The sequence below is a fragment of the Primulina eburnea genome, chromosome 15 (genome assembly GCF_022965805.1).
Source record: "Primulina eburnea isolate SZY01 chromosome 15, ASM2296580v1, whole genome shotgun sequence".
NCBI lineage: Eukaryota > Viridiplantae > Streptophyta > Magnoliopsida > Lamiales > Gesneriaceae > Primulina > Primulina eburnea.
In genome coordinates, this window is record NC_133115.1 from 25,800,002 (window position 1) to 25,822,626 (window position 22,625).

The window sequence follows — 22,625 nt, forward strand, 5'->3', positions numbered from 1 at the left end:
TATTTTCTAAAACTTTCCTAAATGAAATATTTTTCCTACTTTCTAATAATACTAATGGACCTATTGTACTAGGGTTGTTGGGCTTAATTAGCTATCATAATATTTATATCAAAAAATAGAGTATCTAAACCATAAAACACTACAAAACACACGCCTCAAGCACTAAGACTCCTAGGGTTTTCTCTCCCCACCCCACACGAACGCCTCAAATTTGAAGGAAAAATGCATCAATATTTTCTCTCCGTCAACGTCCTTTCACGTCTAGAATTTAATCTTTATGATTTAATCACGCCAAGGCATGCCTTATTCCTTATTTTCTCATCGTTCATACCATATTATGTGTGAATATGTGTTCTTGCATGAAAAATCTAATAAGCATCATATCATTTTCGTTTTTATGCCATACACATGTTAAAACTTGGATTTTCATTGTTTAAAATTCATTGTATTGATGCACAAAGGGATGCCAGGTTAGGGCTATTAGAAGGGTTTAGAGACCCTTAGATGCATGATTAAGGACTGGAAAGTAAGGGAAAGGGGCAGCACAAAACCTAGGGTTTTCATGGCTTGTAGGGCACGGTTTTGGGAGTATTAGAAAGGGGGCCATACATGGGCTGTCCAGACAAGGTGTGAGCTCGTGAGGGTCCTAGCCACAAGCCATGGTGGTCCACACAAAGCTGGAGGGGCTCAGAAGTGTTGTAGTCGCAAGATGGGTCTCACGTCCTTGTTGCTGAGTGCAAGGGAGAGGAACCATGCATGGCTTTGTGCAGGGATGGATAGGTTAGTCCAGAGGGGTCCTAAAGGGTTCATTCTTGGTCTTAGAAAAGTTGCATAGGGTAAAGACTCTAAAGTTCCTAAAGGGTTCATTCTTGGTCCTGGAAATGTCCTGAATGCTATAATGAATGTTAAAATTTTTATTTTGAAAGAATATGGAATTTTATGATGGAAAATGTTAAATGCTAAAAGATGTGTTGCATGTTTGGTTTAAAAAAATGATATTTATGCATGTATTTTATAAAGTGATGGAAACGATAAAAATGTTTTGAATGAAGTGACTTAGTTGTGATGTAAGGAAATGGAGATTCGTGAGAGAATAAGCCTCAGTGGAACCCGATTGAGAGATTAAGCCCTGTGGGAATCCAATACCGAATTTCCATCGGCCAATGCCTAGTAACGAAAAAGTGGCTGTTGGTGTGCTATCTATAGGCCAATGCACAGAACGGAAAAGTTTTTAATGTTGCCCCGCCGCCTGGTACTGTGATTACAACTGAGATTGATCAATCGACTGAAATATGAAAGGATGTTCACAATAACGAACTGATTTAATCCAAAAAGGGAATTTATATGTATATTTATATGTAAATGATGAAACGAAAAGTATATGATGAAAGAAAAGGGTTAAATTTATGCATATTCATGAAAAAGCAATTTGTATTAAAAGTTTTTATCATTGTTGCATGTGGATGTATAAGTATTACTTGTTACTATGGTTAAACCTTGCTGAGTCAATAGACTCAATAGGTATGAATGATGCATGTGAGGATTTTGGTGTTGAGACATGAGGGTTGGATAACTGAAACTGGCCGGGCAGATGGTGCACTAACCCGAGGACATTTGCTAATTTTTCCGCACAGTTAGGCTTTTATATTACTTTAAAGATTTTCATGACTTATGGAAGTAAGCGTGGTTTTTGAGAAGACTGGTTGTGTTTTTGAAAAATGCTATTTTTATGTCTGGTTTGACGTTTATGATTTATGAAAGTTAATGCAGTTATGAGTTTTGAGTAAAATAAATGTTTAGTTTATTTTAATGGTGCAAAAAGTATACATACATATATGCATAAAGTATTATATATGCTTAAGTTATATTTAAAAAAATTCTAGCACATTTTAAAGAAAAACGAGTTAGAGACCTTTCAGTTGGTATCAGATCAATGTTCTTGTAAAGGGTTGTGTCATTGCCAGTTCCATGAAGCTCAGTAGTCAAGCCTCAAGTCTGTAAGTTTAAATGCTTTAAATGATTTTAATGATGGCACTTGCATGTTTACATGATTTATATGATTTAATTACATGTTTAAATGATTTTGAAAGTTGATTGGAATTTATGTTTATGTTGATCGATAAATGGTTCTTATAAGCTAAATGGTTAGACGCTTGGATTTAATTGCATGTTGGTTATGTTAGAATTCAGAATACGTTCAGATATAATGTCTCCTAGACGCTCACCTAGTACTGATAGACAGACTGATACTCATGAGTAACGTAGAGAGAATGAACCCCCACCTCCCAATGGGGATGCTGCTACTAGAGTACTGGAGGGTATGGAACGTTTCTTTGAGCAGCAGGCTCAGCATGCTCCAAGGCCACAACATGATATGTATGATCAGTTAAGGAGGCTGGGTCCGAAGAAGTTTTCATGTACCACTGACCCATTTGTTGATGAGGTCCGGATCAGATCCCTTGAGGTGAATTTTTGTTATCTGAATATGAGGGATGCTGATCGAGTCAGATGTGCCATTTATATGCTGCGAGATGATGCTTCCCTTTGGTGGGAAAGAGCTGAGCAGGGTGTCGATCTAGGCGCCTTACTTGGGCGAGAATCAAGGACATCTTCTATGAGAAATATTTCACTGCTGACTTCTGAGGAAACTTGAAGAGTGAGGTTTTTGAGTCTCCGTCAAGGAGACATGTTCGTGGCTGAGTTCATAAGGAAGTTTGATATGGGTTGTCCTTTTCGCCCCTCATTGCTAGAGATGCTACTGAGAAACTAGATCATTTCTTGGATGGCCTCTGACCCACTATTCACCGAGATGTGATGTTGATGAGACCGACAGATTATGCAGCAGCTGCCACTGCTTGTGCTTTTCAAGCTGAACAAGCATTGAAGGATATTGTTTTTTAAATGCAGTGCAAGAGGCAGTACAACTAGCAGAACTCTCAGCCAATCAAGAGGCAGTTTACAGGGCCTCCCAGAGCTCAGGGGTAGCAAAATCCTCAAGGAGAGTGGAAGAAGCCAAGGCAGCAGAAGCCACCATAGTTTGGAGCTGCCCCAAAATCTGAAGAAAGGCCACTATTCAAGGAATGCAATCTCCCGCACCTTGGCAAGTGCATGTAGGGATCATTCAAGTACTTTATTTGCAAGGAGGAACGATATAAAGCAATTGACTGCCCAAAGAAGAAAAGACCAACTGTTGACAGAGCTTATCTCATGCATGCTGAGGTGGCAGAGGCAGTGCTAGACACGACTTTGATCACTAGAAGGATATTTATTTCAGGTGTAACTACCTATGTATTGCTATATTCAGGAGATACATACTCATTCATATCCGAGACTTTTGTCAAGCGACTGAAGATTATACCCGAGGGTTTGGATTTGCGCTTTAAAGTTTCTATTCTTTCTGGGGATCATATGGTTACCACGAGCATTATGAGGAATCTAGAGCATCGTTTGCTGAAGAATGTGGTTCAGGTAGATCTCATCGTACTCCTGATGTCTGAGTTCGACATGATTCTTGGCATGGATTGACTATCTTTGAATGGAGTTTCAATAGATTTCCGAAAGAAGTCAGTATCTATTAAACAGCATGAACTTTTTTGTTTTTAAGGCAGCAAGGAACAAGCAAACGTCACACATTATCTCCTATATCTGTGCGAGGAAGATTTTGAGACGAGGCTGCCAAGCCTTTCTATTGAGTGTTATCTCAGTACATGTCCCGTACACTCAGAAGATAGAGGATGTTGAGGTTGTCAGAGACTTTCCTAGTGTCTTCCTTAGCCGAGAGATAGAATTTTCTATTGAATTGATGCCGAGTACAGTGCCAATCTCTAAGGCACCATATCGTCTACCACCAGCCGAGATGAAAGAGTTGAAAGATCAAATTCATAAGTTGCTGGACAAGGGTTTTATTCGCCCGAGTTTTTCTCCGTGGGGCGCACCGGTATTATTTTTGAAGAAGAAGGATGGTAGTATGCGACTTTGCATTGAATATAGAGAGCTGAACAGAGTCATCATCGAGACTAAGTATCCTTACCTAGAATCTAGGACTTGTTCGATCAGCTGCAAGGAGCTTCGATTTTCTTGAAGATAGATCTTCATTCGAGATACCATCAGCTGAAAGTGAAGGAGCCAGATGTTCATAAGACGGTTTTCAGGACTCGATATGGGCACTAAGAGTTTATGTTGATGCCATTTGGGCTGACCAATTCACCAAAAATCTTCATGGATTTCATGAATCACGTATTTCAGCCGTATCTGGATCAGTTTATCATAGTATTTATAGGTGATATTTTGATTTACTCGAGGAACATAGAAGAGCATATTCAGCAATTAAGAACGACTCTCAGATATTACAAGATAAGTTGTTCACTAAGTTCAGCAAGTGCAAATTTTTGCTCGAAAGAGTGACATTCTTATGCCACATTATTTCTAGAGATGAAGTTGAGGTCGACCCTAGCAAGGTCGAGGCAGTTAGAGAGTGGCTAGTACCTAAGAGCGTAACTGAGATCTGTAGTTTCTTAGGTCTAGCTGGATACCACCGGAAGTTCATTCAAGATTTATCCTCTATTGCAGTATCCCTGACTTCCTTAACGAAGAAAAATGCAATGTTTACTTGGGGATCAAACTGCCAGGAGAGTTTCAAGAAGCTGAAGCAAGCTTTGACTTCAGCGCCAGTTCTATAGATGCCATCAGGGCGAAGAGAGTATGTTCTCTATACAGACGTTTCGAAGCTTGGTTTGAGTGCAGTCCTGATGCAGAATGATCGAGTGATAGCATATGCGTCTAGACAATTGAAGTTTCATGAGAAGAATTATCCGACTCATGACCTCGATTTTGCAGCAGTAGTATTTTCTCTAAAGGTCTGGAGACATTACTTATATGGGTTGAAGTGCAAGATTTTCAATGATCATAAAATCTTGAAGTACTTCTTCACCCAGAAAGAGTTGAATATGAGGTAGCGAAGATGGTTAGAGCTGGTTAAGAATTACGACTGCGATATTAACTACCATCCGAAGGCTAATGTGGTCACGGACGCTTTGAGTAGAAAGACAGCTTTTATCGCTCAATTGACAGTTCAAAGACCATTGCAAGCAGAGATTGAGCTATTCGAGCTTGCAGTGTATGCTAGGAGCGAGGCTCCTAATCTTTCTACTACGACGGTACAGTCGACCCTGAGGAATAGAATCACTGAAGGTCAGTCTTTTAATGAGCAATTACAGAAATGGAGAATGAGAGATGAATTGAAGGGTCGGAAGCTGTGTTCGGATGAGTATGGCATAGTTCGATATCGAGATCGACTTTGGGTTCCTAGTGGTGATTCATTGAGAGAATTTGTTATGAAAGAAGCTCATAATACTCCGTAATCCATTCATCTTGGAAGTACAAAGATCTATAAGGATTTTCAAACATTATATTGGTGGTCGGGCATGAAACGAAAAATCTTGCGTTTTGTATCCGAATGTTTGACATGCCAGCAAGTTAAGACAGAACACCAGAGGCCGGGACGGAATCTTATACCACTTCCTATTCCCGAGTGGAAATGGAAAATATCACGATAGATTTCGTAGTGGGAATACCAAGGACTATCAGAGGATTCAATGTCATTTGGGTGATAGTTGATCGTCTTACGAAATCAACGCACTTTCTACCTATTAAGACAACATTCACCATGACACGGTATGCAGAGCTATACATCCGAGAGATAGTCTGACTACACGGAATTTCAATGTCTATTGTTTTGGACAGAGATCTGAGGTTCACATCGTCCTTTTGGAAGAGTCTGCATTCAGCTATGGGAACGAAGTTTTTGTTCAGTACATCGTTTTATCCTCAGACCGATGGTCAGTCTGAAAGAGTGATTCAAATTTGGATGATATACTCCGAGCATGTGATCGATTTCCAGGGAAGCTGGGAACCGAAGCTACCTTTAGTGGAGTTCACCTATAACAATAGCTACCATTCATCTTTAGGTATGGCTCCTTACGAGGCACTTTATGGGAGAAAATATAGATCACCGATACATTGGGACGACGTTAGTGAAAGAAGAGAGTTAGGCCCGGACTTGATCAAATAGACAGCTGAGCTAGTAGTCAAAATCCGAGATAGGATGAAAAATGCTCAAAGCCGCCAGAAAACCTATGCTGATAAGCGGCGAAGGGAGCTAGAGTTTGCAGTAGGTGACCATGTGTTTGTGAAATTAGTAACTATGAAGGGTGTTATACGATTTGGAAATAAATACAAACTCAGTCTGAGGTTCATAGGACCGTTTGAGGTTCTAGAGAAGATTGTAACATTATCTTATAGAGTGGCATTGCCACCGATGCTGGATGGAGTGCGTAATGTGTTCTATATATAGATGTTGAAAAAGTGTATGTCGAATCCTTCGCATGTGCTGAATTATGAACCTCTACAGTTTACTCCGAATATGTCATACGAGGAAAGGCCTATGCAGATTCTGGATAAGCAAGAAAGAAGGCTCCTAAATAAGGTCATTCATATGGTCAAAGTCAAGTGGCTAAATCAATTGGAGGAGGAAGCTACTTGGGAAACTGAGACCGACATGAGGAGTCGCTACCCGGAGTTATCCGGTGAGTCTTAATTTCGAGAACGAATTTTCATTTAAGGGAGGGAGGAATTGTAGGGTCCAAAATGCGATAACGTAATCCAACAACATACAAATCTAGGAAAAATTAAAAATGTCTGCTTAAATTGTTTTAATTGCATTGATTAAATGTGTTAGGCATGTTTATATGTTAAAAATATGGTTTTTGTTAAAATGCATAATACTATGTTTTCAAGGATTAGTCGAGACGCAACCGAGAAATGGATATCGGGGACCGTAAAGGAAAAATATTTTTTAAAAATGATTATTTTAATTATTTAATATATGGTATATTTAAGGTGAGAATTTTGAAAATGGTATCTTTTGAGATGTTTTTGTACGCCAAGTCTTATTTTAAACCGGTAATCGATTTTTGACGAAAACAAGGAATTTTTTCAAGGCTCGATTAATATTTTCGAGAACTTTCTTAAATGAAATATTTTCTGTGAGAAGCCGGATTTTTCGAAGCAAAGCACCTCAAAAAGCTCGGAAAGTAGCTCAAAAAGAAGTCGAGGCAATGCAAAACCTTGAGAATTGAGGGTACGTCGCTCGGAAGAGGAAACCCTCAGCTCACAAGCTGAAACCCTCAGCTCAAGGAAGTTCCAAGGTTCTTGGAAAAGAAACCCTCAGCTCAAAAGCTAAAACCCTCAGCTCAAGGAAGTTCATTCATTCTTGGGGAGAAAACCCCAAGCTCATGAGCTCGATCTTTCAGCTCAAAGAAGCTCAACCATGATTGTCCTAAAAAGGCCAAAAAGAGAGCTAAATGAGGAGCTAAAGGTTTGGACAAACTTAGTATGCAAGAAATGACCTTTGAGATAACCAATGAAGGAGCTAAGGGAGAAGCTAAGAGGCTAGGACACATTAATGGTGCAGGAAATGACCTTTGGTGCTTGAGATGCTTTGACCACATTGATGGCACTTCTTGGAGCCCAAGATTTCGGTCATAGGGTGTTGAAAAGCCATATTTTTCCTATAAATACCAACTCAAGGTGTTGAAGAAACTACACCCACAAAGCCATAAGAAAATTCGGCTCCTTCACTCCATAAACCCTCCAAAACTCGGCCGAAAGCAAGAAAGAAAAAGAAAAAGCTTGTGTCTTTATTTTAGTACTGTAAATTATTGTCAACATTGAGGGGAGGCTCCTTCCAAATTTCGGTCAGCATCTGAACGAATTCGGCAAGTTTTGTACGTCCAAGTTTGAGCAACTCAAAGTACACCTTCACATTTTGTAAGTGGGCTTTTGTTAAATATTTTGTTGTGTTTTTAAACTTTGATATAAATAATGTGACATGCATATTGGTGTGTCCATTTTTCGAAAATATTAGTATGTTCAGTTTAAAAATTTCGATCGATTATGTGTTCTCTTCTTTGCTTCGAAATTATTGGTTCCGCTGTGTCTGTATGAAAACTCTGAAATCTGAAAATCTGAAAAGTTCTGTCCGTTACTTCTGAATCTGTTTGCACTGTTACGATTCAAATTTGAAATGGGACGAGAATTGTAGTTCTGTTCTGGCCCCCATTGGTGGGTATAAAACCATGTTCTGTTCTGGCCCCCATTGGTGGGTATAAAACCATGTTCTGGCCTCACCCCTTAGAGGACTAACATATTGGGGACAATTCGACCATGGAAATGAGATGAGTAACAGTGTTTTGTCCGTTTGATTTGATCTGAATTGCTCTGAATCATCTAATAAATTCTGTCATTTATTCGATTCGTTTCTGTTATGATAAGTTTAGAATATCAAGTTTTGAAAGTCTGTTAAAGGGACGTTTTAAGAAAATTAAGTTCTATATGTGTCATTGGAAATCGATCGACCCCCACTTGCTGGGGGTTTCTCAAAACACTCACCTCTTACAAATTTTAGATAAAAATGAAGAACAACTAAATGAGGAGGAACAAGAAGCCTTCTAGGGATGGTAGTCGACGAGCAGGATATAAGAAATCAAGACTTTATTTCTTTTTGTTTAGTTTCCGCAATTGCTACTCTGATGTATTTTTAATTCTATTGTCAATGTAAAGACAATGTTTAATTTATGAAAAAGACTGATTTTGGCATTTCGATACGAGGCTTAATTGTTTTACAGTAATTGTTAAACAATGCCGGATGTCACCGACGCTTCGGACACGGGGCGTGACATTTTTCCTATTTTCTAATGGGCCTATTGTACTAGGGTTGTTGGGCCTAATTAGCTACCATATTATTTATATCAAAAGATGGAGTTTCTAAACCATAAAACACTACAAAACACATGCCTCAAGCACTAAGACTCCCAGGGTTTTCTCTCCACACCCCACACAAACACACACCACAGCCTTTGAAGCAATTCCCGTCAACTTTGAAGGAAAAAGCAGCAAGATCTTCCCTGTCTCTCTTGCAACGTTCCTACGCGTTTAGAAATTAATCTTCGTGCGTGAATCATGCAAAGGCACGCCTTACTCCTTATTTCCTCATCTTTCATACCATATTATGTGTGAATATGTGTTCTAGCGTGAAAAATCTAATAATCATCATATCATTTTCATTTTTATGGCATACACATGTTAAAACTTGGATTTTCATGCTTTATAATTCATGTTATTGATTCACAAAAGGGCTGCCAGATTAGGGCTATTATAAGGGTTTATTTTAAAAGGGTTTATGTACCCTTAGATGCATGGTTAAGGGCTGGAAAGGAAGGGCAAGGGGCAGCACAAAACCTAGAGTTTTCATGGCTTCTAGGGCACGATTTTGGGAGAAATTAGAAAGAGGGCCATGCAGGGGCTTGCAGGCGAGGGGTGGGCTCGTGAGGGTCCTAGTCACGAGCCATGGTGGTCCACACACAGCTGGAGGGACTCGGAAGGTCTGTAGCCGCAAGATGGGCCGCGCGTCCTTGTTGCCACACGCAAGGGAGAGGAACCATGAACAGCTTCGTGCATGACTAGGTAGGTTAGTCCATAGGAGTCCTAAAGGGTTCATATTGGTCCTAGGAAGGTTTCATAGGGTCTGGTGTAACGCCCGAAAATCAATCCACGTAGACGCATGCATGAAAAAAATTATTAAATCGCCAAAATATTTTAATTAAATGATTTTGGATTCATGAAAGATATATTTTGAGTGACTAAATGATTAATTGTGTAATTTTGCTCGATTGCATAATTTAAAGATTTTTTTAGGCGAATATCGGTGGATGCTCAGAGACGGAGACGATTAAGGTGTTAACAATTTAAAAAACTAAATTTTTATTTTTAGCTAAGAAAATATTTATTTTAAATAATTTAAGAATTTTAGCATTTTTAATGTCAAGTTTAAATAAATGAATGAGTGCAAAAAAATTATGTATTATATAAGGGATTTTTATGGAAATAAGTGTTTTTAAATCTTTTAAATTGAGGCCTAGTAATTTTTTTAACTTAATGGGCCCAGTTTCTTAAATAAAACTAGAGTTATGAGAGCCCATTAATTAAGTAATTAAGAAGCTTTTTTTGCTTTTTTAAAATAAGTTAAACCTAAACCTAAACACACACACACAACTAAACACCTAGACATACACCCGCAAAACACACACACATACACAAAGTTACGAGAATTAAAGGAGGGAATCGGTCGTAACTTGGGTTACTTGGCAAGTGAAGTTTTTAAATTTTTTTATCCTTCGTTCTTCGATTTTCTTCCTCGTTCTTCCTTCCAAGATTTATCACCCGACTCCCGTTCATACCAAAGTGGGTTTTTGGTGGGGTTTTGACAAGAGAAAAGGGTATAAAAAACTAGAAATCGTCCTATGTTCGTCACCGACTTTCACCGCTTTGGTATTCTTTTTTCGAACGTTTTAATCACAAAGGCACGTTTCTAAATCTTTTTTTTTTGCACCATTCAAATCATATTATGTGTGTTTAATCATGTTTGCATGAAAAATTATGAAACCCTCCTTTATTTTTGTTTTTACAGCTTGTACAAATTAAAATTTGAAGTTTCATGCTTTCAAACTCATGATTATGATGCATAAAGGGGCTGTCATGATAGGGGTATGGGAAGGGACGTTTTTCCACATGTTTAAGGGTCACTAGGTGTATGTTTAAAGGCTGTAAAGGTTAGGGCGAGAGGATGAACGAAAATTGGGTTTAAAATAAACTAGGTAATTTGGGTGCTAGAAGAGCAAGGCTATGTGCTGCATATGGGTCACGTCCAGAGGCCTCAAAGGGGTGTATGATGGTCCTAGAGGGGTTAAAGGGGCAGCTAGTGCAAGGGGGAGGGCTGTGGGCATGAGGTTTGGGGCCCTCATGCGATGAGGAGTGGGTTTGGGGGTTGTTGGTTCTAGGCTTATCAAGCTCGGTCCAGTAGCGTCTCTAGTGGTCGATCATGGTCCTAGGAGGGTCAACTAGGGTCAACTAGGGTTTGGACACTGGTGGTTAAGGTTTGGCTTAAATTAGGGCTTGGTTCGAATGAGCATAATTTTCCAGCAGCTTCCTAGGCTCGTTCGAGGGTCTAATTGGCTTGATTTGGGTTGCATAGGGTATGGTTAGGTGTGAATGAGCTATGGTTCAAGTTCGGTTAAGTTTTGAGTCGATTCAGATTAAAATCGGGACGTACGGTTAAGTTTTAAAACGAACTGGGAAATTAGTTGAGGAGCTTAATTTTATGTCCAAGAAATGTTTATGGGTGTATTTTAAGGTTTCAAGTTAAGTTCAGAGACGAAAAATTTATGTTTAAAATTTGGGAAGAAAATATTAAGTTTTGAATTTATTCGGGTTAAAGGTTTATTTATTAAGTTATTAAATCAAAAGGCTTGGGTTTACGTCTAAGAAAAATATTAGAGGACAAATTTAAGCTTATATGATAATTTGGGACAGGCTCGAGTCAATAAAAATAAAAAAAAAGTCAAAATCGGGAATTTTAGGGTCCAAGAGTAAAATGGTCATTTTGCGTCCCGGGTAGTACGATAGGCTTGGCAGTGCCCCGAAGATCATAATACATGCTAAATGATATTTTAAAATGTTTATGATGAAAATATGGAATTTTATTATTTATGATAAAGCTGTGCAAATTTTACTGTTAAAATGCTATTTTTCGAATGTGGAAAGGACTTGATATTTTATGATTAAAAAGAAAAATAAAAATATTTTGAAGGATGTTAATTGACTGTGAGAAAAAGGATATGATATATTATTTTTTGTAATATCGTGAGGGAGAAGGCCCAGAGGAAGCCCGACGATCGTATTTCCATTTTACATCGGTGCCTAGTACCCATCCCCATGCGCAATGGTGAGCTAAGGCTGATCAGTTGACCAGAGGATACAGCTAGTCACTTTCAAAGATCAAACTTCAGCCAAAACAAAAAATTATGAAAATTTTGATGATTTAATGATAGTGGTCTATTTTGAAATCTCGAATACAAACTCTCCCTCACCTAGTGGTCTGGCCCTCACTGACTTTCGTTGGAAATCAATTGTCACTCCATTTTTTGACAACCAATCCATGCCTAGAATGATGTCAAACTCGAGCATCGGCAATACTATAATGTCATCATAGACTGTGCGGGCCTGTAGCTCGAGACTCAAGTATCTGACCACACTAGAAGTAGACAGTCACTCTCCAAATGGAACGGTCACATAATAACTCACTGTCGAGCATGGTGGGCTTGACGCCCAAATAATTCACAAATCCCTCTAATATAAAAGAATGAGTAGCCCCAAAATTTGACAGAGCCTCATGGCTACTCCCGCTATATAGATCCTCCCTGGGAAAATATTAACATATACTCAACCCAATAATTCTCAAAAGAGACTAAACTTAATCTCATGCACATGATGAATTCACTATCTTAGAGTTCTCATGTAAATTTCGAAATTTAGCCTACTAGTATTCGTAAAACTTCGAACAATGCATAATAAATTCCGACAAAAAATGCGGTGTTAAATAAATTATATTACTGTCAAGAGTGTAGTCTCTGGGTCTTCCTCCTCAGCATGCATCACAAAGTCTCGGCCCTAGTCGTCTGCTTCCACTGTGGATAGCTCTTGAGCATGTGATCAGCAAATCCACACTTGAAGCACTTGCCTGAACCCCATAGACACTCTCCCTCATGCTTGTGGCAGCACTTTGGGCACACCGGATATTCAGTAGGCTTCTAACCAACCTTCTTCTACGGTGGTTTTTGTCATTTGCCCTTGTTATGTCCTTGAAACGCCCTCTTAGATGGCTGCTGAAACTATCGATGAGGCGCTTGTAAAGGTCCTTTCCCTGCCTGTAAATCTCAATGTCCTTCTGATCTTGTTAGGCCGCCAAAACTCTGGTCACTGCAACGGCATAAGTAGGAGGACCAGCTATTGGAACATCACGGTGCAAGATCGACAGTAAACCATCCATAACGTGCCTCAGTTTTTCTCTGGCATAATTAGCTATCAAAGGCACGAAGTGACACCCCTACTCGAACTTCTTCACGAACTCCACCACACTGTTGTCTTCCTGCCTCAATGTCATAAACTCCCTAGTCAGTCGGATGCATACCTCATCAGTGAAGTACTTAGAGTAGAATACCTCATGAAGCCCTCCCACGTCAGGGTCTGCAGATTCACCGACAATGATTTTCCTTCCCACCTTAATCGAGCATCATCCTTCAGCAAGTAAGTGACACATCTAACTTTATCAGCATCTTGTAGCTCCATAAAGGTAAAGATCGCCTCTATGGACTTAATCCATCACTCGGCCACCATAAGATCATTTGTACCCCAAAATCCTTAGGGTCCATCTTACAGAATCGCTCATACACTGCCTCAGACCTCGTCATCCTATCCACCTCAGCATTGTTCCTCGCGAACTGCGCAAGAACTAAGTCATGTCCGCGAGCATATGAGCCTGGAGGTCTAGTGGTGGACGTGGAGGGGAAACTCTCTGCTCATCACGAGCCTCATGGCCCTCTCTGTCAATCACAAGTCTAGGACGCATATTGTACCACAATTTAACCCAACATGTAACCAACATGCATAATCAAACTACTCATATAACATGCTAAAATGATTCAAAAACCTAAACATGCAGTTTAAAGAAACTCGTACTTAATACTTAATGCATTTAAAACTGTAAAAACTTATAAACTTGAGGCGTAACTTCCTAAGCTACTCGCGAACAGCAGTAGGCACAACCCTATATCAGGAAACTTTGCACTCTAATACCATTTGTGACTAACTGTGTTTTAAAATAGTACTACTTTAATATTTGAGGAAAAATTTTAAATTTTCTTATTAAATAATTTATTATAAATATAACTAGTAAAATAACTAACGGTCACCACTCGTATTAAAATAAAATTAATATTAAAACTCCACCATTTAGATCCCAAAACTATAAAATCCTAATTTAAAAACATCCACATAATTTTAAAAAGACTAACATAATATAAAAAAGGTCTCAACTTGCTAGTCACCAATACTAAGGCATAAAATTAGAAAAAAAAAATTAGTTTAAAACGTGCATAATTAAAATTATCGTGAGCTACAAAGTCCTCAACTTTGCATTGTCACTAGTCCGAGCTTGCCCAATGGTCACTGCCTCATGTCCCCTCAACTACATCATCTGCATCTATCAAGTCTAGTGAGTCAAATTACTCGGCATGCCGTGAATAACGAGTAATACGTAATAAAAGTCCATGCAATTTAAACATAGCTCGTATATAGAATAATATAAGCATAAATATGTATAACACGACTTTTCTGCATAAAATTTCCATTAAATCGTATTTTCATACTCGTCATAATAATCGTAATCGTAAATCATTTTGCATAGAGTTTTATTCATTGCAAGTGGCTCATAACATAAATCGATCAAACTAAACTACAGTACTAGGCTGGCAGGGATCACCACAGCCCTTGGATTGGATGTTAGTTCTCTAACATAACATAATTCCTCCGAAGAGGTTGGAGAGGTCCCCGGACACGGTCTCTGGCTTTCAGATCCGTAATATAATTTGGCCACAAAATAAATCGCATACCTCAAAATAATAGTTTTGCATGTCATACATGCTTACGAACATCGTGAACCTCATTGGATCATCCTTGGACATGCTGCCCTAACATGATAAAATTTATTCCCAAAAAAGCCCCTAAGGTGCATTTGGACACATACAACTCCCGAATTATATAGTTACAATTAGGACGTACCAATCGACTCGGGACTCGACCCATACATAAAATACATCCTAACCTATTGCCCGAGGCCCTAAACCAGCCCTGAACCATAACAGAACCTCGTACCATGCCCAACGAACATTATAGACACAAGATGCCCAAAGAGTGACGCTATGGCACCTATGCGTTCTGTACGACTTCTTGTCGATTCTATCTCGAACCAAACCCAACCCAACCCAACCCCTAGATTTGACCCTTAGAAATCATTTAAGCACAAGTCCAGCCCGTTCCAACCCATAATGCACCACAGCCCCTTGAATCCACAAAAACCGTGACCATCCTCACCTGCACGGCCACCCTCACTTGTGCATGTGGCAATCGCGACATGAACTCGAATTGAACTCGCTCATGATCACCCCACCTAGATCATATCCATGCACACTGGCCCAGCCCTATACTAAACCCAACGTGAACTGGCCTGCGATCACCCCATAAGCGCGTCATGCCCTCAACTCGCTTTTTGTGGTACCAGCAGCCCTTTGCCCCATCATGGATAACCTAAGACATCTAAACACATCCCTAAACATGAACATACGTAGCAGCAAGCCATATGATTGGTCCAGCGAAGTCGGCGATTAAAAACTCGAGAAAACGAAGAAGTTCGTGCATAATATGTTTCGAAATGAGTTTTAATCAAGTTCTAGCATAAATATAATCAGACAAATGAGTTTTCATGCATATTTTATGTCAAATTACATTATATAACATGATTGATGCATAAAGGAAAGGTTTAGACATGCCTTTGCGTTCAAACGCACAAAATATCGACAAACAAACACGTGGGAAACGGAGGTCGAACGGAGATAGATTGTTGCATTTATTGGCTTGAAAAGTGGATAAATAAATCATGGAATGTTGTGTGATAAATGCCCTAAGTTTTCTGATGGAAGAAAATCAAAAACAAGCATAACCCTAACCTTGAAAAGTTGGCCGAGAGTTGTGTGTGAGTGTAATGTATGTTTTTTATGTGTGTATTCTGTGAGTGCGTGAATTGACTATGAGGTAGGGGTGAGAAAAAATACCGAAATACTGAAATACCGAAAAATCGTACCGAAAAAAATACCGAACTTACCGAAAAAATGATATACCGAAAATTTTGGTATGGTATGGTATGATACTAGAACGAAATTTTCGGTATCGGTATCGGTACGGAATATATTTTTTCGGTATTTCGATATATACCGAAATACCGAAAATAATTTTTTATTATTTTTTTTAAAAATTTAAGTTCGTTACACCGACAAAATTTTCGGTGTCGGTACGGTACCGATATGACCTTTTTTCATATCGAAAATACCGAATTTTCGGTATCGGTATGGAATTTTTCCATACCGATATTTTCGGTACGGTATACCGTACCGTACCCACCCCTACTATGAGGTGGGCTATTATTCATTTATATATTGCTTAGGATGTTTATTAGGTGTTTATTTTAATTAAAACAACATTTAAAATTATTAACTAAGCCATCACAATTAATATTACTAATTAAGCCTCCAACTTTTGAAATTAAGGGTCATACAAATTTTAATTTCTACCATAATTAAATATTACCTAGTTTATTTAATTCATAAAAATAATTTTTAAAATATTTTATTTCGAGTGAATGTATTTAAATCTCTTATTTTCGAATTTTGATAATTAAAATACTTAGCATTTCTATTTCACTCGATAAATTAAATTTGGACCTAAACATAGTAAATTTCATAAATTCTTTAAAATAATATAACTTAAATTTTTAACATCTTAATCGTCTCTGATCTCCTTTCCGTGTTCGATATCGAATATTCGTCTGAAAACTAAAACTCGAGAAAACATTTTAAATTGTATAATAAAATAAATATATACATTTAAAATAATTTAACACATAACATGCATCAGCTAAATTATTAATTAATTAAATAAATTATTTTATTCATGCATGAGGTTTACGTGTACTAGTTTTTAGGCACTACAATGACTTAATAATAAAATACCATTCAGACCAAGGGAAACAAGGTGACTGATGCTTCAAGTCAAAAGAACAGGGATAAGATGGTTCTGTCTTCACTATCAGCTCAACCATGCCTTCGAGAAACGTTCAAATTAAATCAGGACCGACATCCTTCATTGGCCAAACTTCAAGAACAAGTCAAAGAAGGGAAAACTTGTTATCTTTAGATGGATAAAGACTGAGTTTTGTGGATGAACGTACGATTGTGTATACCAAACATCAACAATCTTCAACAGGAAGTGATGTCTGAAACACATAAATCCAAATTTTGTGTCCATCCCGGAAACATGAAGATGTATAGGAATTTGAAGGGAAATTTCTGGTGGAGCGGAATAAAAAAAATGTAACGGAATTTGTCGCTAAATTCCAAGTATGTCAATAGGTCAAAATTGAATACCAGCGACCTGGAGGACTTTTTCAACCTCCGAAAATATCGGAATGAAAATTAGAATATATTTTCATGGATTCTATAGTGGGTTTTAACAAAGCAAGTCTAATTCATACTGTAATATGAGTAATCAAAAATAGGCTCGCAAAATCTATGTTTTTTCTATATGTTCGCATGAACTATAAATGGACGAGTTGGTTATCTTATAATGGATAATATTGTTCAGTTATGTGGAGTTCTAGCAAGCATCTTGTCTAATAGAGACCCTAAATTTGTGTCTCTTTCTTGGAAGAGATTTCAGGAAGCCAGGGGACTAAGATTACTCTAGTTATGGCCCATCATCCTCAAACTAATGGCCAAAAAAGATGACAATCCAAACCCTCGAAGATATGTTGAATGTGTGGTTCTAGATTTCACTGGTAACTAGAGTCAACACCTGCCTTTGATCGAGTTCACTTATAATAAAATCTAAAATAGAAACATTGGTATGACTCTGTACGAAGCATTGTACGGATGAAAAAATCGACCAGCCTTAAATTGGGATGAGGTATGGGAGAAGGTGATCACTTGGATTGAGCTTATTCAAGTGACAGTTTACAAAGTCTCTATCATTAAGGAAAGAATCAAGGCTGGTCAAGATCGACAAAAAAGTTGGGTTGATCTCAAAATAAGGCTAGTGGAAATTGAAGTCGGTGGAAAACATACGTAAGAATCTCACCAATGGAAAGAATTTTCGAGTCAATAAGGATGAAAAACTGAACCCTAGATATGTGGAACCATTCGAGATTCTTGAGAAAGTAGGAACATTGCCATATAGACTAGCACTACCACCTGACATGTCTATAATTTTCAATGTATTCCACATTTCTCAATTAAGGAGATATATTTCAGACTTGTGCCTTATTCTTGAGATCAGACCAATCTTGATTGAAGTGAACTTGAATGAAGAACTACGCTATGAAGAAGTCCATACTCGATTCATGGACATCAAGGGCCAAGTATTTAAGCGCCGAACGATTCAGTACATTAAAGTTAAATGATCTAATAATAACTCAGATTTCAAGAACGAAACTTCCAATGAGGAGAAAGAGGTGTGAAGACCAAAAAAATCAGACATGGCTTGGGCTACAAATCAAAAATTATCTTGTGCCTGAGACTTCGCTAATTGTGGAATTATTTTGACTGAATTATGGAAGAGATTTTTCCCTAATCACGGTGAAGGATCGTGTGCTGGGCACCTTGAGTTACTTCAAACACAATATTCTCCAAGAGTTGCAATAGCTCGTGTTCTAAGAATGTAAACACCGATGAATTAGATCGAGTTTGGTACTAAACCAAGCGGAAAACGCTCAAAATAATCATTCGTTAAGAAATATTCATATGTTTTATATCATGTGTAACTGAATAACTAAAAATTACCGGAAATAAGTTATGGCTTATATCGGTTCGATTATAGATAGAACTGAACTGATATCAGCTGAACTGATTAAATCAGCTAACAACAAAAACAAGCAGTTAAACAGAAATAAATACACAAGATATGTTTATGGATGTTAGGAGACTTCAATTGCTCCTACGTCATCCCTTCTACCACTTTGGGTAGGATCCACTAGAAGACTTTGATCTATACAAAGATTTGTACAAACCCACCCAGCTTATGACTTACCCACTGTCTAACTGAACTCCTAGTCTAGACTGAAGGTATTATCTTCCAGCCAACACTTGTTTAACGTCTGTGTGTCAAAAACTACATACACAAGTTTATTGTCTTTGTGCAAGACTATATTTGAGTGGTAGTGTGTGTGTGTGAGAGAGAACTGATCTATGAGTACTTCACGAAAGTGTTCTCACACACTGAGGGAATTGTGCTTCTAGTCTAAGCTGATAACATGAAGAAGTGTTCCCTCTGTGCTGATTGCTTCTTGTGAGCTGATATGCAATATGCGTGCCCTTTTTCTTTGTATCTTCACACACTCTTGTTCTATATTGGTCTTCAATGATCTTCTATTTATAGGCGGGAAATTTATCGTACAGTGAGACTCAATAAATGTATCCATTACAGCCTAAATGTGTTCCTTGAGATTCGTGTCTCGACTTTTCAGAAATCTATGCTGGAATATTTTGTCTTTAAGCTTTGCTGCAACGTCCATTATTGTACCTTTGATCATACAATAACTTTTCCTCAGTGCACACAACTGGATTCCATTGAATAAGCTTGTCGTGTTCTGCAAACTGATTGATTACTAACTGATGTTCTGAACTGGTCAGTTGAACTGATCTTGAACTGGTTCGGAGAAATCAGTTGGTTCGTCAGCTAAACTGATTTTGTTGCTTCATTTGAACTAGTCAATTCAACTCTTAATCAGCTAGCCGGGCTTCTGAAGGTATTCTGCTAAAATACTTATTAGCTGGACAATCAGTTGAAATGGTCTATGATATATCAATTGAACTGATTCAGTTTGGGCGATTAGTTGGTGTTTTCAGTTTGCGTCTTGTTAGCTTCAGTTTTGGCTTGATAACTGATCAGTTCCAACTTCATGCGCACTTAGATAGAATTATTAGTAACAAAATAACTAATTTTGTTACCATCAAAATCAAGATTGCGAACATGAAATGTCCAACAATCTCCCCCTTTTTGATGATCACAAAACTAGAACAATAAAAGCGATTTAAAAATAATTTTATATTTTAAAATTTAATTGATTAGTTAAATTTTAAAATTTAACTGATTCTCTCCCATTGTGAGAATCACAAACATTTAAAGAAAATTCAGTTCGAGGAATAAGAAAGCTCCCCCTCAATAATTGAATTTAAAACCGGGTTAAAAAAAAGTTTAAAACATTTTTCGGTTCGAGGAAAATAAAGCTCCCCTCACTAACTGAATTTAAAACTCCTCTTTAAAAATAAATGTCTACGCCAAAATTTAGTAGCTTTAATCATTCAATCAGTTTAGGCAAGAAATCTAGAGATATCAGTTCAACCATACAGAAACATAATTGGATAAATTCGATGTTTATTTAATAAAATAGATTTACCCTTTATTAAACATTTAACTACACATCAAGTATAAGGGAAAATTGCTACTGCAATAGCATATTTTGAACAACATCAAATATCAATCAGTTTATACATGACAGAACTGAATATACCAACAACTGGTTGCCTTGAACTCTTGAAGTGTTGCAGCGATCTTGAGTCTTCTTGCATGACAAACAGGTAGCTGCCTTGGACATGATCTCTTTGTTGCCAAACTGGTTGGGCTGACTCAAACTGGACTCAGCTGATGTTGAAGCGTATTGATCATCTACTTGATCTGATATGGCAGTTAAGCAGCGGCATGCTGCTGATGATTAAACTCCACTTTAATCATCCAACATCTCAACATAGCTGGGCTTCGTCTGTAGATCAACTTCAACTAGAAGGTTGGCAGCTGAAACATTGTCTTTCAATCAGTTTTGCTGAATAGCCAACATGTAGGACTCATACTCCTACAGGCTGATTAAATCCCCAAAGCTCGTAATCGAGAGAAGCGGCTACAATTTTAGTCGTAGAGCCAACCCTCTCTACTCTTTGCAATGAGCGTTAGACAAACATTTTCAAATAGTTTTGAAAATAATATAAAGTATTTTTAAATAGCTTTTAAAACTATTTTAAAGTAAAATAATTTTAGTCAGTTTTCAAATGTCCTTCTTAGAATAGCTAGCTCTGATACCAATTGAAGGATTGTGTGATGGGCACCTTGAGGTGCTTCAAACACAATATTCTCTCAGAACTGCAATATCTCGTGTTCTAAGAATGTAAATATCAATAAATTCGATCGAGTTTTGCATTAAACCAAACGGAAAATACTCGAAATAATCATTCGTTAAGAAATACTCATATGTTTTATATCATGTGTAACTGAATAACTGAAAATTGGAGATTAGTTTTGGTTTATATCAGTTCAGTTATGGACAGAACTAAACTGATCAAATCATTTAAGAACAAAAACAAGCAATTAAACATAAATAAATACACCATATATGTTAATGGATGTTCGGATACTTCAACTGCTCCTACGTCATCCTTTCTACCACCTCGGGTAGGATCCACTAAAAGACTTGACTATACAAAGATTTGTACTAACTCACTGTTTAACTGAACTCATAGTCTAGACTGAAGGCATTGTCTTCCAGCCAACACTTGTTTAACGTCTGTGTATCAAAGACTACATACACAAGTTTATTGTCTTTGTGCAAGACTACATTTGAGTGGTGGTGTGTGTGTGTGAGAGAGAACTGATCTCTGAGTACTTCACGAAAGTGCTCTCACACACTGAGGAAATTGTGCTTCTAGTCTAAGTTGATAACATGATGAAGTGTTCCATCTGGGCTGATTGCTTCTTGTGAGCTGATATGCAATATGCGTGCCCTTTTTCTTTGTATCTTCACACACTCTTGTTCTATATTAGTCTTTGCTGATCTTCTATTTATAGGCGGGAAATTGATCGTACAGTGAGACTCAATAATCGTATCCATTGCAGCTTGAATGTGTTCATTGAGATTCGTGCCTTGACTTTTCCGAAATCTATGCTGGAACATTTTGTTCTTAAGCTTTGCTGCAACGTCCATTATTGTACCTTTGATCGTACACTAACTTTTCTTTGGTGCACACAGCTGAATTCCATTGAATAAGCTTGTCGTGTTCTGCAAATTGATGGATTCCTAACTGATGTTCTGAACTGGTCAGTTGAACTGATCTTGAACTGGTTCGGTGAAATCAGTTGGCTCGTCAGCTGAACTGATTTCATTGCTTCAGTTGAACTAGTCAGTAGAACTCTTAATCAGATGGCCGGGCTTCTGAAGGTCTTCCGCTGAACTGCCTATTAGCTGGACAATCAGTTGAACTGGTCTTTGATATATCAGTTGAAATGATTCAGTCTGGGCGATCAGTTTGCGTCTTGATAGCTTCACTTTTGGCTCGATAACCAATCAGTTCGATGCATGATCAATTCCAGCTTCCTGCGTACTTAGGAAAATTATTAGTAACAAAATAACTAATTTTGTTACCATCAAAATCAAGATTACGAACATGAAATGTTCCAGTACACGGAATAAATTTCACCAAATTATGGGTGAGATTCTCGGTTATTATGAAATGATTTTTGCCATTAATAACACAATTTTGTGCCCAAAAAAAGAGGACACATCACCTATAAATTCCTCAATCCAAGCCATTCAGAAATCACGCCAAGAGTTAGACAAAACACACACATATCTCGAGTTAGAATAGAGGCAATCAGTAGGCGAAACGCTTCAAAAATTTCTTCAAACTCGAGCAAGCAGCAATTTGTCCTCAGAAAAATCTGTAAGTAGGCTTACGTTTAAAAAATATGCTTACACTTAAAAAAATATGTTTATGTATACGTGTTAAATCGAGCAAGCATATTTTTCTTTGTTCTATGTTCTATTTAAGTATTTTGGTTAACCACTTTTATGATTTGTA

At 37.8% G+C, this 22,625-nt stretch overlaps 1 protein-coding gene across 1 annotated transcript; it reads left to right on the forward strand.

The window, feature by feature from the left end:
• The first annotated feature begins 4,679 nt into the window (after positions 1-4,679).
• LOC140815584 (uncharacterized) lies at positions 4,680-5,360 on the forward strand. Its single transcript, XM_073174661.1, has 2 exons — positions 4,680-4,856; positions 5,013-5,360. The coding sequence occupies exons 1-2, from the start codon at positions 4,680-4,682 to the stop codon at positions 5,358-5,360; spliced, it is 525 nt and encodes a 174-aa protein (XP_073030762.1).
• Positions 5,361-22,625: the final 17,265 nt, after the last annotated feature.